Raw genomic sequence first — 20,199 nt, forward strand, 5'->3', positions numbered from 1 at the left:
CCACCAAAGTGGAGCTATTACCACCATGGGGAAGCAAATGGAGTGGGAGGATCAGGGTGCCATGGCGGAACCGTCAGAGCAGGACGCCACAGCGGAGCAGAGAGTCAGGGTGGTGCTGAGGACCACCAGGGCAGAGCAGACAGGACTGAAGTTTCCCATGGCGGAGCAGACGACCACCACAGCAGAGCAGATGAGATTGAAGACCCCCACGGTGGAGCAGATGATCACCACAGTAGAGCAGACAGGACGTAAGATCCCCACGGCGGCACAGAAGACCACCACAGCAGAGCAGATGGGATCGAAGACCCCCATGGCGGATCTGGCATGACTGCAACGAAAGGCACAGAGAGGTTAACAGCGGCCTCTGTGGCCGTAACAAGATGGATGGACAGCTCATTAGTGGCATCCATGACCAGTTCAGGACAGGACAAGAGTTCATAGGAGGACCCCATGGCCATGACGGGGCAGGCAGAGAGTTCATAGATGGTCTCCTTGACTGTGACAAGACAGACAGAAGGTTCACAGCCGGCCTCCATAGCTTTGACAGAACAGGCAAAGAGTTTACAGACTGCTTCCATAGCCGTGACAGGACAGGCAGAGAGTTCACAGGCGGCCTCCATAACCGTAACAGGGTAAACTACGAGTTCAGAGACCGCTTCAATAGCCATGACAAGACAGGTAGAGAGTTTGCAGATGGCCTCCCTAGCCGTAATGGGACAGTCATAGAGTTCACAGATGGCCTCTGCGGCTGGGTCGATACAAGACCCAAGTTCATAGACAAACCTGTGTGGTTGGTTCAGGACAGGATAAGAGTTCAGAATCGACATCCTTGGTCTTGACAGGGTAATCAGAGAGTTCAGGAAAAGCCCCCTTGACCAGGACAGTGCAAACAGAGAGTTCAGGAAAGGCCTCCTTGGCCGAGACAGGACACTGAGTGAGATCAGAGGCAGCTATTGCGACCGTATCAGGCAGGGCTGATAGTTCATGATTGGCTTCGAGGGCCGAGACGGGTTTGACAGGAGATTCACTGATGGTCTCCATGACCTCGTCAGGACAGACAAAGAGTTCATAAATGGGCACCCCTGTCTTGGGAGGAGCTGAAGAGAACACCTACACCGCCTCTGGAGGTTCTGGGGATCATCACCCCCATTGAATACTTTTACAATCACCAGCTGGATTGCCCATGAGCTCCACCAGAGGGCACTTCATCCCTGACTCTTGGGACTCTACTCCAAACTGTTGTCACACTCTCACAGACTACACTCCCATAATCCTTTGCCCGGACTCATCACCAGTTGCTTTCAACTGTATCTCATTACCTCATCAGTCACACTGTCTGGTTTACTCACTCTCACATTGCGAAGTATTGTTTAGCGATTGCAGACATCTTGCCTTGATTTGTCCTGTTCTTAGCCTTGCCTTGCCTTGTCTTTGTTTTGCCCTGCCTGTGTTTTTGACTGTCTCCTGGGTTTTTTATGATTGTTCGCTGCCTGCCCTGACCTTTGCCTGTCTATCTGGATTGCTCTTTTGCCTTGTCTCTACTATTGTTGTTTTGCTGTTGTTGACCATGCCTGTTTGACCACACTCCATCTTGATTTTCTTCTTGAGATGAAGCAGCCACCATGCTCACAAGTTTGCTAGCTACGCTAGCCTTATAGACTGCGGCGCAACACTTTTCTGTTTAGAGTTACTCATTGTGCACAGGTTAGTTTGTAGTCTCTTCCCTGGTTGTTTAATCGGGGTTAAAACATAGAAAGATAATAAAATAATCAAGACCGTCTACGTTCTCCTACACTGCCACACCAAAAGTCCTGAGTAGGATTAATTTCTTACGCATCTCATCCAACTCAAATGGAGGCTTGAGCCATTGATAGCAGACTAAGGCCATGATCAGACAGAACACATTTTTTTGCAGTGAGAGGCACCTTTTTAAAATTGCTTTCTATTGGCAGTGAGTGTTTTGCGCTCTATTAATGCGCCCCAGGCGACTTGAATTTTAACTGCCTGCTGCACCTCACATTTTGTAGAAGCGCTCTGAGCGCCTGAAGTTGAAAAAAACTCTGAAAAGAAAAGCACTCAATGTCATTCACATTTTTTTCCCACAGTCCAATCGAATGAATGGAGAGGCGGGCCTTCTGTTGGGGCGACGGAAGTTTACAGTTGCTTGAATGTCCAGAGACTGCAATGATGGAGGAGAAACTTATGGTGGCTGTCGCAGGTTACCTGGAGCTGTGTTTTTTTTTTTTTTTAAATTAAGTTTCTTCTAATATGACAGTTTCCTTAAAGGGTTAGTTCACCCAAAAATTAAAATTAGCCCATAAATTACTCACCCTCAAGGCAACCTAGGTGTATATAACTTTCTTCTTTCAGATAAATCCAGTCTTATTAAAGAGTAATATTAAAGATCGACTTTGATCTTTCAAGCTGTTTAATGCCCCTCAGAGGGTGTTACAGTGCTTCAGTCCAAAAAAAGTGAAATAAAATGCCCCCATCCATAAAAAAGAGTCTCTCATATGGGTCTGGGGTGGGGGGGGGTGTCGATGTGTTTTTGTAAGAAAAATATCCATATTCAAAACGTAATCATCACTTTAATGTAGCTTGCGCCAACAGTTGTACACGGAAGCAGCTCCGGGCAAATGACGTATGAGGTCGACATTGGGCATGCACTGGTGAGTCTCGTGAAAAGCAACATTTGTTAACAGGATCAAAGGAAGCAAAGTTTACTTTAGCAAAAGAAAATCAGTCTCCTCTGGCTTATATCAAAATCCTCTGACATTCTTTTTTTACAAATCCTTGTTTTGTACTTCATTAGTGACTGATGTTTTGTTTTGATCTCTCCCCTGCGCTTCAGCATTCGGCACTTCTGAGCAGCGCATGCGCAAAGCCGAGCTCATATGTCATCCGCCTGGAGCTGCTTCCGTGTACAACAGTGAACACAAGTTAGATTAAATAGATTTTTACATTTTAAATATGGCTATTCTTCTTACAAAAACGCATGGATTCGATACAGGAGGACTTTGTTCACCCCATAGAGCTGTGTGAGACACTATTTATTATGGATGGGAGATTTTTATTTCACTTCTTTTGGACTGATGCACTGCAACATCCACTGACTGCCATGAAACAGCTTGAAAGATCAAAGACAATTTTTAATATAACTCCAACTGGATTCATCTGAAAGAAGAAAGTCATATACACCTAGGATGCCTTGAAGGTGAGTAATTTATGGGCTCATTTTCATGTTTGGGTGAACTACCCTTTTAACAGCAAACCAAATATTTTTGAGTGCTCGCAATATAATCCTTGATTAGACTGACAGGACAGCTGATTTGGTGGTTGACTAGTAACATGAAAAAAAAAAAAAAAAATATCGCAGCACACTGCTTTTTTCTAAATTAAAAAAAAGTCCACCACAAAAAAGGCAGTGCAGTGTGCCTTGCATTTTGAACCCTGAAAAACTTGTTCTGTCTGATCGGGGCCTAATGCAGTTAATGATTAATTCATTAGAGAGAGAGAGAGAGAGAGAGAGAGAGATTAAGCATGTGTGAATTGTGAGTCTTTGCATCGTTCATAAGTGTTCAGCAGCAGCGTCTCAACTAATAGCAAGACTGTAAGTTCATCTGCTCCAACAACAGTGCCGTTATTACATCACTAGTGAGAAATGTCATGTAACTTTTAAGTTGCTAAACTATTTTTCTGATAAAATTGTTAGAGTATACTGCTAATAACACATTTCTGTGTGCAAGTATATTTCCGTGTGTCTGTACTGTATGGTTTCTTTTTGCTTGTATTTTTTTTTGTGTGTGTGTTTGTGTCTGTTTTGTTTGTGTGTGAGTGTTTGTTTGTGTGTGTGTGTGTGTGTGTATTAAGTATTTTTGCTTTTATCCGATTGTTTACTATATTTATTTGCTCGGTCAGTATCATTGTGGGTTTTGGTTATTTTGCTGTTGTAAGCGGTAAGGACTTTTGAAAAAAATGAAGTGTGAAATGATACTTTAGCCGTGTGTTTCCCTGAAAATAATTGCATGCCTTAGAACATTCGTCAGCCAATCAGATTCAAGCATTCAACAACCCTGTAGTATAAATACCATAAAATGTGAGTTCCTTTATTATTTTTAGTGCTTGTTTTGGTCAAATAAGAACAATTAAATACCATTTCCCCTTTGTATTTCACATAAGTATTAAAATTCATGAAATTAATAAAAAATAAACCTACATTATAAAACTGGGCCAAGATCAGCTAAAACCGTTAGACACTCATTCATGGGTTCATAAGATCAATGGCATTTAGCAGCGAACCTTCAGTAATGAATTTTGAAATGTTTTGAAAACCATGTGTGATGTAACTAAACAGACTTGTTTGCTGAAATCACATAACTTTGTGAATTTGAAACAAGCTCTAAATCACTGATTTGAAACAAAAGATTCACAAATTTTTCAAAGCTTCATGAAATCACCAGTCACATTTTTTGTATTTTGCAGTTTTGTTGCTTTTTTTTATTTTGTCAATCAAAGATGCTTTTGATGTTTCTCTGTCTTTTCTATGCTTGGCAAGGCTGTGATTAATTTTACAATGTCCTCAGAAAGCAAGTCATAATGTCAAATTTTAGAATGGGAACTATCCAATATATAAGACAAAACTGCCTTTCCCTACTATATAACGTAATGTTTGATGAAAACATTCTTACCATCAATTAAACTTTGTTCCAGTATGGACTGAATGTCATCTAATGCGGCATAATTGGAAACACTGAAAAACTGATCAGGATCTGCTATTTGTGTCATCTCTTGTATTGCTTGAGTATCATTCAGAATGCCGCCACCAACCTAAAGATAACATGATGCCATTTTGTTAAACCACAATAAAATAATTTACTATAGAATAACAAAAGTAATATAGCTGATATGAATGTTTTAGTAGGACTGGTGAACCTAGAAGTGTCTTCAAGATTAAAATAAATGACAGTAATGTGCAATTGTAATTCTAACAGAGGATGTACGTACCATTAAAAAATAATTAAATGTGATTTATTATCGAAAATGCTGCTGTAATAATCAGCAAACAGGACACTTACTCCTATGGAATAGCGAGTGACACCTTTCATTTGTGGCATGTTCAAAACATCTGTAAGTTTCATTGGGTCTCCCAAAATTTTCCCATCAGACAATACAATTATTATTTTTCTGGAGTTATTTTTTGATCCATCCTCAGGGATGAAAATATCTGTGCTGTAAACAACCAATGAAACCAGTGAATCCGTGACATCAACGTATCAATAACAACAAAGCTGCATGCCAATCAAACACTTAATGTGAAAAATGTCTAGTATTTCACATCATAATCTGTAAACTCACAGGACATGATGGATGGCTGAGGCGGTCTTTGTGAGCTTGCCAAGTTGCTGTATTTCTTTGACCTTTAGCAAAGCTCTGGCATGATTCTTACTGTCTAGCAGTGAGAGCTCGGTCCTGATCTCCAGACCATATTGCACTATCGCAAAGTCACACTGAAGACAGAGGGGTTTTTAAAATATATAATATACCTTTTAAATTGTATAAACAAACTTAAAACAACTTAGCTTTAAAACAAAAATGGCTATAAATGTGTCTCATCAACAGTGTTGGGGGTAACGCATTACAAGTAACTCGAGTTACGTAATCAGATTACTTTTTTCAAGTAACTAGTAAAGTAACGCATTACTTTTTAATTTACAAAATTTTTCAAAAAAGTAACGCCAGTTTCTTTGTTTTTCCATTTATTGACTGACAAGTCTCCTGTCCCCATACTGAGAGAAATCAGAGTACAGAGGCGTTGTGTGTGCTGTGTGAACATGATGTAGTTCTAGACTAAATTTGACTGTGCATTAATTAATCCTACTCACAAAAAATTTAGAGTTAGTATTCATCAAAATTAATTAAAACAGTGAAATGCAAACTTAGAATATGACACAAACCTGCAATAATTAAATGTTAAATAACACAAATGTATCTAATCCCATTTTATTAACTAAGTTCTTTGCTGCTGACCTTTGATAATCTAGTTCAACCACACTAATAAGCAAAATTGATTTTAGATAAACTATCAACTGTGCTTCGTTGTTTTTTTTATTGCTGAAGAGTGTTGAACTTTGTTCTCCTGTGTTCTACTGTACAGACGTGAATGTAATTTTCCTTCAGCCTGAGGTTTATTCATCACACTTCTTGGTGTGAAGGGGTGTTTTACATTTGCTATAAATAGAACTTCTTATATTAAAACAGTCAAGCCCTTCTCATATTTAAAAAGTAACGCAAAAGTAACATAATGCATTACTTTCCATAAAAAGTAACTAAGTAACGTAAATTAGTACTTTTTTGAGGAGTAACGCAATATTGTAATGCATTACTTTTAAAAGTAACTTTCCCAACACTGCTCATTTAAATGCCTTAGTTTATACTTGCATTGAAACCTGTTTTCCAAACATTGGACATGACATTGTAGATGAAAGTCTTTAGCTCTCTGAAAGTCATCATGGTCAATGCTACCAGAGCCGTCCAGCACAAAAGCAATCTCTGTCCCAGCATCTACAAAAGATGCACAGAAATGATGGTTTCTTGTTTTTTCTTTGTTTTCCATGCCACCAGCATGATGTAATAAAGTAATTTATTTTAAAGGCTGAACAAAGATTAGTACCATCATAATCCTTAACTTTATCTTTTGTGTTACTGTCTGCCAGATTCTTTAAAAGAGTCAAAAGTTAATTTCATTTTCTCTCAGGTGGGCTCACCTTGACCAATCCATCGACCTTGATAATGATTGTTGTTGTTGTTGTTGTTGTTGTTGACTGAGATTAAAAAGATTTAGCAAAATCAGGGTAGGATTTAATCTGTTTGAAATTCCATCTGAAATACCATTATAAATCATCCAATCTTACCTAATTCAGCATGATTCAGTTTGACTTTCCCAGTGGGATTTCCCATCAGTTTGCAATCCCCATTCAAATCCTCAGTTACCGACTTCTTTATGCAAACTTGGTTACACATCTTGAGAGAAGAAAATAGACACAAATCTAAATATTTAGTTTTATCTTCACCAAAGTCATTCCCTTTCATATTCAACTGTAATTTTCATCAAATAAATGTTAATGTCCTATTTTAATGAGAATTTGTGGCAGATTTTATTAACTTACAGAGACAGAATCACTGTGATTGAGACTTAACTAAGAGTACAGTGTTATTTTAAAAACAAGTTTTCACTGGGGAAGTGCTATCACTATGGTTTTGAGTGGAAATCAATTATCTTTATAAATGACTGAATTGCTCATTGCATTCTAGACTGTCATCAAGTGGTGAAGCCACAGGAAGTGTTCAAGCAGCTATATTTCTCTTCCCTACCAGTAGAGGGCATCATTTACATAGACAGTAAGAAAAGATGTATGACACTTCTCCACTTCCTTTCACTAAAATGTCAATTTCGCCAAAATGTCCCAGGTGACTGTCATCTTGCACTGATTTAAATTGTTCATTTGGAGCCTGAGACTCCATGATTGTGAGCTGGAGCTGTGATATCAGAAAACACAACCTACCTTTTTGTTTTCTGATTTGTTATAATGTTTTCTGAATTTTTTTTGTCTTCTGAATTGTTATTTTGTTTTTTAGATTTGTATTTGCGTTTGTAATTTGTTATTTTGTTTTCATAATTGTAATCTGTTTTGCCCTTCTCAGCCACGGTAATATACAATAAACAAAACCATATACAAGACGGTAGTAATCATACACAATGCCATGGGCTGTGTGTATGATTGATTGAATTGTTTGTGTATTAATTTAATGTGTGATTTTATTTAGTATTGTGTTTTTTTTCTGTTTGAGAGAATTAAGTAGGAGGGAAGATTCTCTCTACATACATTTAGGTCGTAAAGTTTATCAGATCTTTGCTGAGGTGTCCTGGTTGCCATGGTAACCAGGGGCCTGGACATCATTCACAGACATATAGGCACCGAGTCTGGTGTTGGTTGAGGGGGTTTGTGATTGTTTGTTAAGCTAATGAATAATTGATTTGTTTAATCTAATGAACACTTGTGTGTATGATTGGAGAAGGTTTTGTTATGTAGTCCTCAGCCTTGGGTCTCATTATTAGCTCATGCTTACAGGAGCCATCAGTACAGGTGCTCCATGGCTGGGCTCGCAGAGCGACTTCGTTCTGCACTTGTTTATAGCATGGCGCTATTGGATGCGTTCCCCATTAGCGTGTAACGCAACAGGAGAGAGCATTCAAAAGGGAATGCTCTTGTTACCAACGTAACCTCGGTTCCTTGAGATAAGGGAACAAGCATTGTGTAAGCTGCCATGCTATAAGGCTGCACGAGAGTCAATGACTGTCGCTATCATTTAATAAAATTCTGACAAAATGGCACTCAGAGCTGACTTATATAGCAGTCATCTCCACCCCTTTTTGTTGGGTTGAAGCACCATTAGCCCTACTAGAAACAATAGCCCAAAAGCGGGCGTGCTAGTGCGTGCCAGGGCCAGTCGTGTTTCACTTTCGGGGCTTGATCGTGCCTCGGCGGTGCTTCCTCGGGGCCAGCGGCCCGAGTTTTTTGGCCCAACGAAAACCTTGGGCCTAAGCAGGCCAGCTGGGGCTAGAGGAGTGGTTATGATCAAAGGCGGAGTTTCTGTCGGTGCTTCCTCGGGGCAGCTAACAGCTTACACCAGCATTAAAAACTTTTTAAAATAAGTTGAGCTAAAAACTTTCTTTCAGTCAGCAGCAAGTTTTTGAAATAACTTGATCTGATGTGGATTATAATCAGCATACAAGGTCAGAAATATTTATAAGCGATGCAAAAGACTATGAACACTAGGCATTAATGTTACCATAATAAACATGGTAAATTTGACCGCTGGAGAAATCAGACGTCAGCTTCTTATTCTCTGTCACAATCGTGTATTTATTTAGTAACATATTTTATCTGTCATAAGTCTCGTCTTGAGAGTTTAGCTCCGCGTAGCATATGTCATCAAAATATAATAATGGTTTTTGTTCGGGAGCTTTTATAAAAATATATAAATGATCATTCTTTTTTATCTTCAAATAAACAGAAACAGACTCGACTGAATAACAGACTATGTTCATAACATTTTATTTCTGTGTGACTAATTTTCAATCCTGATAAATTAATTAATTATGATCAATGTATCACTTATTATAGTAAAACATCCATGCTTTTGGATTTAAATATTTAACAAAGCATGCAAACAAATGGCCGCTTTTATCATGTTTGTTTTGTGATCGTGCTAGTTCCAGTGACTTATTCCTTATTAGTTTTCTGATAACTTCTCTTTGGTGAAATGATATGGTTGCAAGACGTTGTTCCAGAGAGGCGTGTGAAGGGTGGGTTTTAGTGACACGCAGCGGAGCTTCTGGCCCGACGGTGGAAACACAGCGCTATTTTGGCCTCTGTGCTACAGGTCCGAGGCTATTAGCCCCGCCCGGCCCATTTTAAGCCCTAGCTCGCACTGGCCCGACAGTGGAAAAGTGGCTATTATTGGTTCGTGCAGCTACAGGAACTTTAACAAATCAGGCTTCAGTATCAGAGTAAACAGGAGTGTACCCCATAAGCGTGTAATGCAATGCTTATTCCCTTATCTCATGGAACCAAGGTTACATTAGTAACTGAAGCGTTTCCTAGTCTTCTTGTAAATTATATTGTAGTTTGTATGGTTAATATTAATGTAATTGTAAGCAAACTAAGGTTTAACAAAATGTAATTCGGTCCACACAAGGGGACATTTCCTCTGATCTAGCCCCCAACCTACAGTGAGTTTGACCCCCCTGATTTACATGGAGAGGGTGGGATTAATGACCTGTACTGCAGCCAGCCATTAGGCGGCGAAATTTTTGTCTTCACATTTCAGGGCGTGTGAGGTGTGAGATTCAAGTTTTCCTGAGTCTGTGCGCGCAACAAGTGGGTGCAATATGCTAATGTTTCATGTTGACGTCAAGGCTTAGGATATGTTTTAAAAAACAATTTGTTTAAATGACTCAGAGTCGACTCTTTCTTTTGAGATACAATAACTTTATACACGGTGCACTTTCAAATTTAAAACTTAGTAGGATGTTATCATTCACTTAGAGCTGTGTTACAAACTGCACGAAAGGTAATTTTCAAAATTCCATAATAGGGGCACTTGAAATCTTAAAATGATCAAATCTACTGTAAAGATGCTGTGTGACTGTTTATACATCTTTATACATACCACAGCAAGTTGATCCTCTTTGGCTGTCAGACTAGATACTGATCCTTCTGGTCTCAGGCCTTTAGGCTTTTCATCTTTAAAAGAAGTTGATGTTAAAAGATTTTCACAGTGAAAATGTATTTGTGTAAATAAGTGAGGACATTATTATGAAATTAACAACATTTCCATTTCGAAAAGACAGACAAACTTGCCATCAAAATTTACTTCAGCACATTCATTTTCTAGAGTGTAGTTGAAACATTTTCCATTTCTTGGGGAAGGAACAAAAATTCTAAAACATGATAAGAATAGAAAAAATAGATTAATACATGTTCTTTACAACAATCTCTCTCTCTCTCTCGCTCTCGCTCTCTCTCTTTTGAATTCTACACAAACAAATGCATCTCATAAATGACCAACCCATTTGTTGATTGAATAGCATTTTGCCCAAAGAGTGGATCATCATTTGTGAAATGCTTCACGGGAGAATGTTGAATGTTGAACCCGGTTGCACTGTATATCACTGTAACATTAATAATTCAGGCCACATAAATTTACATCACAGGGACAAAGTAATAGGATTGATTTTTTTAAAATAATGTTATTTACTTTTGCCCATACATTTTCAAAAATAAGAGTTTAAAACATGTTCAAACTCAAATAAATGTAAAAAAATAATTAAAAACATTAATTGAAAATAATGTAAATAAATACATACCAATCATAAAAAGCAGTCCTTTGTACATTTTGTGAATTTGATAGACTCCACACCAAAAAAACATATTGGCACAGTGAGACAGACAGCAGCTTGTTGTGGTCTTAAAAAAGTAGAACATCACACAGTTGCTGCTGACTGTTAAATCCGCCCCCTAAACACACTTCAAACACAGCACTTTTTCTCTACAGTGAAGCTGATTGTAATATTATTATCTTATTATACAACATTTTTAATTATTTTGTTGTTAAAACTGTTAAACCATTGAAATAATGTTAAGTACTGTACATCCTGTAAAACAATTACTCTGGAGGGTTGTAAATGCAACCCATGCTAATCGGTTAGATTTTACTTCTATATTTTAGTATATTAGTTAGCAAGTAAAATATATAATAATGGGTAAATTCTACCTATACTACCTATTTGTTAACAGTAATAACTGCAACACTAAAAAATTAAGAGATACAAATCTTTTAAAAAATATTTATTTTCAATGAAACTGAGATTCCTGTCTCTCCACTGAAAATCTACTCATCCAAAGCTCTTGATGCTTCAAGAAGTTCATGAAGAGATCGTAAAATAAATCAATATGAATTGAGCAGTTTAATCCAAGTCTTCTGAAGACACACAATCACTTTATATGATGAACAGATTTAATTTAGACTTTTATTCACATATTTACATTGATCAGCGAACAGAAACACTTCAGTGGTACATCAACAAATTCCTGGCCACTACACACACACACACACACACACACACACACACACTCACACACACACACACGTTTGTTTTTGTGAATTGTGGGGACATCCCATAGGCGTAATGGTTTTTATACTGTACAAACTGTATATTCTATCACCCTACACCAACCCTACACCTAAACCTAACTTTGTGCATTTTTACTTTCTCAAAAAAACTCATTCTGTATGGTTTATAAGCGTTTTGAAAAATGGGGACATGGGTTATGTCCACATAAGTCACCCTCTCGTTGTAATACCTGTGTCATACCCATGTCATTATACAAAGTTGTGTCCTGATATGTCACAAAACACACACACGCGCACACACACACACACACACACACACACACACACACGCACGCACACACACACACACACACACACACACACACACACACACACATATTTCAGCTGAGTTTATCTCACAATTTTTGAATATCAGAAAACACTGTTAAGTATGTTTTTAAACCCATTTTGGTTTACTGGGACAGGAAGTGTCCTCATAAACCATGTTTCCGTTGTAGTACCCATGTCATTATACACATTTGTGTCCTCATTAACCATATAGTATACCAGAACACACACACACACACACACACACAAACACACACACACACACACACACACACACAAACCTTTTCTGAATATTTTCAGCTGAGTTTATCTCCAGCTCTAGTTAAACACACTTGACATACACATTTATACCATGCATATGTTTATGTATGTATAATATATATTTTGATGTCTCATATATAATTATAAATACACAAATGTTTATGTATGTGTAATATACAAACTACACATGTATGCATAGCACATAGTTTACATACATGTGGCATATATGTCATTGATATATAAGAAGCCTTGTATGAATTTTACATACAAAAATGTAATGTGTGTGAAATATGTTTTTGATAAATATATGAGATACATAAATTTTAACCTTGTGTTCAAGAAGGATACTGGTGAGCATTTTTTTTTTCAGTAAAAGGGAAAGTACTGTACAGAAGTATTGTGAAGGTGAAAATTATTAAATGGTTAAAGAGTAGAAGAGATACTGATTGGAGACACAAGTTGGAGATTACTGAAACAACAAAAACAGTGTGGAGGGTTCTTTACAAACCACCTTTAAATAAGAGTTGGTGATCTTCTGTGGAGATAACTTCATGGAGCTGAAGCAGTTAATTCTTTTGTGGCCATGTTGAACCCTAAAGTTAATGAAAATTGCCCATTTTGCAAAAAATGTTTCATTGTTATGTTCTGTTCTGTTTTTTTTTTTTTTGTATAGTCTTCTAGAGCTTCTCTTTGAATCTTTTTTGGTTTGTTTTCCAAAGCAGAATTTTCTTCTTGGTTGTATGTAAAATTGGAAGAAATTCAAATGTCAGTTGGTCAATTTATTGTTGGTACTGCAAAATTATCCATTTGTTTAACTGGAAGAGTTAAAACTGAACAGGTGATCAAGGAGCTGTAAGTTATCAATTAAAAATAAATACATAAATAAAAAATAGGTAAAATCACAATCTGAGTTCGTAAGTTTCATTTTTATAAATGAATGTGAGTGATTTAATTTTTTTTTAATTGAGTTGTCCCGTGATAATATACTGCATTCTTTATTTAACAACATATGTTGCATAGGTTTAAGGTCATGTTTCTTCAAACAGCCAGTCTATGCAATAAACTCAACTCATGTAGGATCTTGAAAAGGATGCACTATTTGCACAAGTGCACAAGATTAAAATATTCATTTTTATTTCATTATGTTACTGACACACATCTAAATGAACATGTCAACATCAGTGAAGACCATTTTAAAGATCTGACTAACTGTTTATCAGCACATACACAAACATTTTCAGACTGTGTTTGCTGACTAAATTAAGAATGCATTTCTAATTCCAATTCATTTCCAGATTTTAAACTGATAGAATAAACTAAATGCAGAATGAACACACTTACGCATTAAGCCCCAGTAGCCACGACAAATTCTGTTGCAGCGCAGAATGTAAATTGTGAGAAAATTAAGCACATCATTAAATCTTGAGGTTGTGTTACACAACAGGACAAAGCAATATTGATATCATCCACCTTCACACTGAAGGTATATTTCTGGCACTTGTTACTAAAACGTTATAGTTTAATATAAAATACTGAAATGTTATGTTTGCTATAGTTAATAATGTGTATAATATGTCTACTATATTAAAATATAATGTAATTATTTATCATCAACAGTTATTGGAAAACTGACAGAAAGAGTTTGCTACAACTACAGTTTGCTATTTGACAATGTGATACTGGAAACTCTGAGATTTTAGCAGAAAAATGTGGCAGTCGGCATTCTTAGAGTCCATTGCAAATAGCTTTTATTTACAGGCTATCTAGTGACCCAACAATTAAAACTGTAATTTAATTAGAGGAAGAGGAGAACCAAACCTTTCTACAAGAGCTGCTTGACAAGGTGCGCACCCCTTCAACACTAAAAGTATATGTGGCAGGCATCACGTCGAATCAGGACCTCTGGCCTATTTCGGCACTCAGAGCAGCTTTTTGTGGTCTTAAAAAAAGTAGAACATCACACAGTTGCTGCTGACTGTTAAATCCGCCCCCTAAACACACTTCAAACACAGCACTTTTTCTCTACAGTGAAGCTGATTGTAATATTATTATCTTATTATACAACATTTTTTAATTATTTTGTTGTTTAAAACTGTGTTAAAACCATTGAAATAATGTTAAGTACTGTACATCCTGTAAAACAATTACTCTGGAGGGTTGTAAATGCAACCCATGCTAATCGGTTAGATTTTACTGAAGTATATTAGTTAGCAAGTAAAATATATAATAATGGGTAAATTCTACCTACACTACCTATTTTTTAACAGTAATAACTGCAACACTAAAAAATTAAGAGATACAAATCTTTTAAAAAATATTTATTTTCAATGAAAACTGTGAGATTTCTGTCCCTTCATTGAAAGTCTACTCATACAAATCTCTTGATGTTGCAAGAAGTTCATGAAGAGATTGTAAAATAAATCCATATGAATCGATCAATTGAATCCAAGTCTTCTGAAGACACACAAGTTCATGAAGAGATTGTAAAATAAATCCATATGAATCGATCAATTGTTTACATTTATTATGGAGAATAAAATGAAACACTTCAGTGGTACATCAACAAATTCCTGGCCACTACACACACACACACACACACACACACTTTTCAGCTGAGTTTATCTCACAATTTTTGAATTTCAGAAAACACTGTTTAGTATGTTTTTAACCCATTTTGGTTTACTGGGACACAGGAAGTGTCCTCATAAACCATGTTAAATGTCATTATACACATTTGTGTTCTCATTAACCATATATACCAGAACACACACACACACACACACACACAAACACACAAACAAACCTTTTCTGAATATTTTCAGCTGAGTTAATCTCCAGCCCTAGTTAAACACACCTGACAGAAAAATGTATACCATGTATATGTTTATGCATGTATATATATATTGATGTGTCATATATAATTATAAATACACAAATATGTTTCTGTATGTGTAATATACAAATTACACATGTATGCATAGCACATAGTTTACATACATGTGGGATGTATGTCATTGATATATAAGAAGCCTCGTATGAATTTAACATACAAAAATGAAATGTGTGTGAAATATGTTTTTGATAAATATATGAGATACATAAATGTAATTTATGGAAAACATGTTGCACATATATTTTAAATATTATCAGTTGAGGCGAGGGAAGGAGGACTCAAGGATGCAGAAGAGCGCACGGCCCAAATGAATGAAACTGCATGCTCACACAAAGACAAGATGATAGAAGTGTCAGAACTCTGTCACCAAACCAAAAATAAATGACAGAACCCTGAAACCTTATGTAGCCTATGTAAAAAAAAAAAAAATTAAAAAAAAAAAAATTACTTGATTTACAAAATTATACAAATATATTAAACATATTGGTTTCATACATTTGTTATATATCTTTTAATACAAATTATGGACGTACCTACTGTTAGGAAATACACACTGAACAAAGGTTTTTTTAAAATTTGATTTTATAGGAGTTCCTGTTTTCTATCAAAGTCATTTTAAAATACTCGTCTTGGAGTCCATTGCAAAAAGCTTTTATTCACAGGCTATCTAGCTTTCAGAAAGATCCATTTTGAAATGACTTCTTTTTTGCACATGCACAGTTTGGGGGACATGGCACATAGGTTTCTGCGATTTCAAACACGCAAGTTAATCTCAAGAGTGCTTAGAGGAAACTCTGTGGTTAGCTAGTTTCAAAACTGTCACATGCTTTGTGTGGTCCTGCAAATTAAATGAAAGAAAGAAAAAAATGAAAAAAAGAAACATCACTTGAGAAAGGCAACTTAGCTTTAACTGGGGGCGGGGTGATGATGTGTTGAGGGATGAGTGTGACCATTCCAACCACAATTGGATCAGATAAATTTGCATGCCTTAGTTTGTGTTTTTGTATATGTGTTATTTGACGTCTTCTTTGAATTAGGCTTCTATTAGTTCTTGGTGATTGGCACTGACATTTTTTCTTGACAAATATGGTGTACATTTCACAACTTTGGATATTTTTTGGTGCTCTGGTGTATTCAAACAGTAAGTTATAGATAGAAATATGTCTTCTGTTTCAATACCTGTGAGAGATTGGATCAGTGAAATTTATTCTTCTGATGCTGTTCTTCTGTTTAGCTCTGGACCGCTGGAATACAAGATGCACAGATGTTACCATCAGAGCCTCTCTGAGATCTGAAGTCTCTCTCCCATGTCACTTTAATATAAGCCATTATGATAAAACAGAGAAAATAAAATGGAGCCACTATTCCAGTATTGTAACGATCACAAACGATGGCATTATCTACTTTGATAATCCTAGTGATGGACGAGTGAGCTCTTTCCCTAATCTGGCCAGAGGAGGAAACTTCTCTATCCTCATCCATGATCTGCAGTCTTCAGACATTGGCACCTACTTTTGTGAGCTGAACAGTGAATGCTGGAGGGTGAAGATCATTGAATGTCCGTACAGTAAGATCAGGGGTCTTATTGTCTTTAGTACTATAAATATACTAGCATGCATTCAGGCAAATGTTAGTTTGAATTAGTGAAATTAGAAATGAGTTCTTTCAAATTTAGCAGGAATCATTTAATGGTCTATATTTTATTTGAGACAAATAATAAATTATTAAGACAAAATCAGCTGAATGATTTTACATGTTTTTACAACATTACTTGTCTTTTTCAGAAACTGAACAGCTGAACTCTAATCGCAACTCCTGGTTATACTTTGTTGCTGGAGCTGGAGTTTTTACTCTTCTTTTTATTATATTCAATCGCACTGGTTAGCAGTACTTTTCATTCACTATCCACAGCAAAATTCAATGTGTCAGTATTAGCCAAATAATAAATCCTCCTGTTTATTTGTTTGTAAAACAATATTCAGGTTTACAAAACCGTTTGCAGTCCTTGACAGAAAAATGCATGAGATCATCCAAATCTAGCTCTACGAATGAAGAACACCATGAAGGTAAGTTCAGTAAAACAATTTCTCAAGATTGTAAGATTTATTATTGTTATTATAATTTTTTAATTATGAATAAAGTATAAGCAGGTTTATTATTGGCATTAAATTGCAGCTGATATATTTTCATTTGTGCATTTATATTTACATGCGGAAATTATAAAACCTAAGTAAATGCATATTTAGTTGAATTTAATTGGATTGCTGCTTATTGTTCGAAAGCTAATAATGCAGTGTGAAATTACTGCTAATAGGTTATTAATATTATATGATATCAAAATATAACATACACTCTTAACACACACTCTTTTTTTGACAGTGAATATTTTGACAGTGAATATTTCAGTGAACAGATCTTAAAGGAATAGTGTGAAGGAAGTTTTAAAAATCTAAAGAAACATTTTCCACTATAAAGGTGAAATTTTGATTGGATGTTAAAGGTTCTTCATGGAACCAGAGATGCCAATAAAGAAGAAAAAATATATTTACTGTATTATGTGATATCAACAAATATATAATGTTGTGCTATAAATGGTTTGCTCTTCAAGAACATGCTTCTTCAAGTCAAACATCTATAAAATTATATATATACAGTACAGACCAAAAGTTTGGAAACATTACTATTTTTAATGTTTTTGAAAGAAGTTTCTTCTGCTCATCAAGCCTGCATTTATTTGATCAAAAAATACAGAAAAAAAATGTAATGTTGTGATATATGTATTACAATTTAAAATAATTGTTTTTAAATTTATTATACTTTAAAATTATCATTTATGTCTGTGATGCAAAGCTGAATTTTTAGGATCATTATCACATGATCCTTTAGAAATCATTCTAATATGATGCAATTCATTATCAAAGTTGGAAACAGTTCTGCACTGCTTAATATTTTTTCAGAACATGTGATTTTTTGAATGTTTTTTTTTTAGGATTTTTTTTACTTTGATGAATAAAGAAGTAAATAAAAAAAAAAAAAAAAAAAAAAAAGCTTTGTTTTTAAAATATAGATATTTTGTAATAACAATATACACTACTGGTCAGTAATTTTAGGGTCAGTAATGTTTTTTTTCTTTCTTTTTTTTTAAATAAATAAATACTTTTATTCAGCATAGGATGTGTTAAATTGATAACAAAGTGATAGTAAAGAAAATATATTATTAGAATATTATATTATTAGAATGTTTTTTTTTTTTTGAATAAATGCAGTTCCGTTTAACCTTTTATTCATCAAATATATTCGCCAGCAGAACTGTTTCCAACACTCATAACTAAATCAGAATATTAGAATGATTTCTAAATGATCATGTGATAGACTGGATGTTACATGTGGACACTGAAGGGCTGGAGTAATGATGCTGAAATTCAGCTTTGCATCACAGGAATAAATTTTTTTTTTAAAAGTATATTCAAATAGAAAAACTCTTAGAAAACTATTGTAATAATATTTCACAATATTACTTTTTTTTTTTCTGTATTTTTGATCAAATAAATGCAGGCTTGATCAGCAGAAGAGGACTTCTTTCAAAAACATTAAAATAGTAATGTTTTTCCAAACTTTTTGACCTGTACTGTACATATATAATATATATATATATATATATATATATATATACATAATATATATATATATATATATATGTGTGTGTGTGTGTGTGTGTGTGTGTGTGTGTGTGTGTGTGTGTGTGTGGTGTGGGTGTTGTGTGTGTGTGTGGTGTGTGTGTGTACATACTATATGTGTGTGTGGTTTTTTTCTTCTCTCAGCATTCAGAACTCCAGATCCAAATGAGTTTTAAACGACATCTACAATATATCATGGTAAACGACACACATTTGTATGTGGATGTTTGGAAAATGTGTTTTATATATATAATGTTGAGGAATATCTATAATAATAATAATAATAATAATAGTATATGATATTTATAGTATCTATATATATATAGTGTGGTGTGTGTGGTGTTGTGTGTGTGTGTGTGTGTGTGTGTGTGTGTATCCGTGGGTGTATTTTATAATTTCTTTTTTCCTGTTTTTCTCAGCATCAGAACTCCCATAGAATCAATCATGATTTTACCGACATCTACAGCTATACCATGGTAAGACCACAAGTTGTATGTGGATGTTTGCGAAAAATGTTTGTTTTTAATTATTAAGTTAGCAAATCACTCTATAATAATAATAATAATAATATCATATATATATATATATATAGTATATATATATATATATCATATGTGTGTGTGTGTGTGTGTGTGTGTGTGTGTGTGTGTGTGTGTGGTTTGGTGTGTGTGTTGTGTATGTGTATTGTGTGTATATATGTGTCTGTATTTCTAATAATTTTTTTTTTTTTTTTTTTCTCAGCATTCAGAACTCCAGATCCAAATGATTTTACGACATCTACAATATACCATGGTAAGACACAATTTGTATGTGGATGTTTGGAAAATGTGTTTTTAATTATAGAGTTGAGAATATCTATAATAACAAAAGAATAACAAAATATCTGTTTGATATGTTTAAGTCATCCAGGCATAATACTTCAGTTTAGACATGGTGGTGCCGGCAAGGTGGGGGAATAGAGGTGATGATTTAAGATTTAATTATTTTAGATTATGTTGATATAGTTTATTCTGTTGTCCTTTTGTTTAGGGTTGTTTTTGTTCATGTTTTATGATAAAGCTGAATTTGTAGGATCATTATTCACTTTTGTTCATGTTTTATTTATGTGTTTTGAAATGTTTTTCTATTACCATTCATTGATTTTTAGTGTTTAAAATGGGTTGATTCTCAGATAACTGAATACTTTTGTAAACCACATATGTAAATTTATGTTCAAATTTTCATTGTACATTGCTTGTAATCAACTTTTTCTTTGAAATTCTGTCATTATTTGTAATGACCACATATGAAGAATATATATTATTGTGCACAAATGAATAAATGCCGTTGAATACCAAAAAAGAG

General features: G+C 35.2%; 1 protein-coding gene and 1 long non-coding RNA gene across 2 annotated transcripts; both read right to left on the bottom strand.

The window, feature by feature from the left end:
• Window positions 1-5,351: 5,351 nt before the first annotated feature.
• LOC122147775 (integrin alpha-E-like) lies at window positions 5,352-10,309 on the bottom strand. Its single transcript, XM_042771685.1, has 5 exons — window positions 10,234-10,309; window positions 6,912-7,020; window positions 6,765-6,821; window positions 6,439-6,561; window positions 5,352-5,491 (listed from the first exon to the last, which is right to left on the bottom strand). Exons 2-5 carry the CDS (start codon window positions 7,018-7,020, stop codon window positions 5,352-5,354), a joined length of 429 nt encoding a protein of 142 aa, XP_042627619.1. The 5' UTR covers window positions 10,234-10,309.
• Window positions 10,310-10,424: 115 nt separating this feature from the next.
• Window positions 10,425-10,999, bottom strand: LOC122147855. The gene is made up of 3 exons (XR_006161859.1): window positions 10,931-10,999; window positions 10,633-10,735; window positions 10,425-10,504 (listed from the first exon to the last, which is right to left on the bottom strand). It is a non-coding gene; the product is annotated as an uncharacterized LOC122147855 (long non-coding RNA).
• Window positions 11,000-20,199: the final 9,200 nt, after the last annotated feature.

This window comes from Cyprinus carpio, chromosome A15 (genome assembly GCF_018340385.1).
Source record: "Cyprinus carpio isolate SPL01 chromosome A15, ASM1834038v1, whole genome shotgun sequence".
NCBI classification, from domain to species: domain Eukaryota; kingdom Metazoa; phylum Chordata; class Actinopteri; order Cypriniformes; family Cyprinidae; genus Cyprinus; species Cyprinus carpio.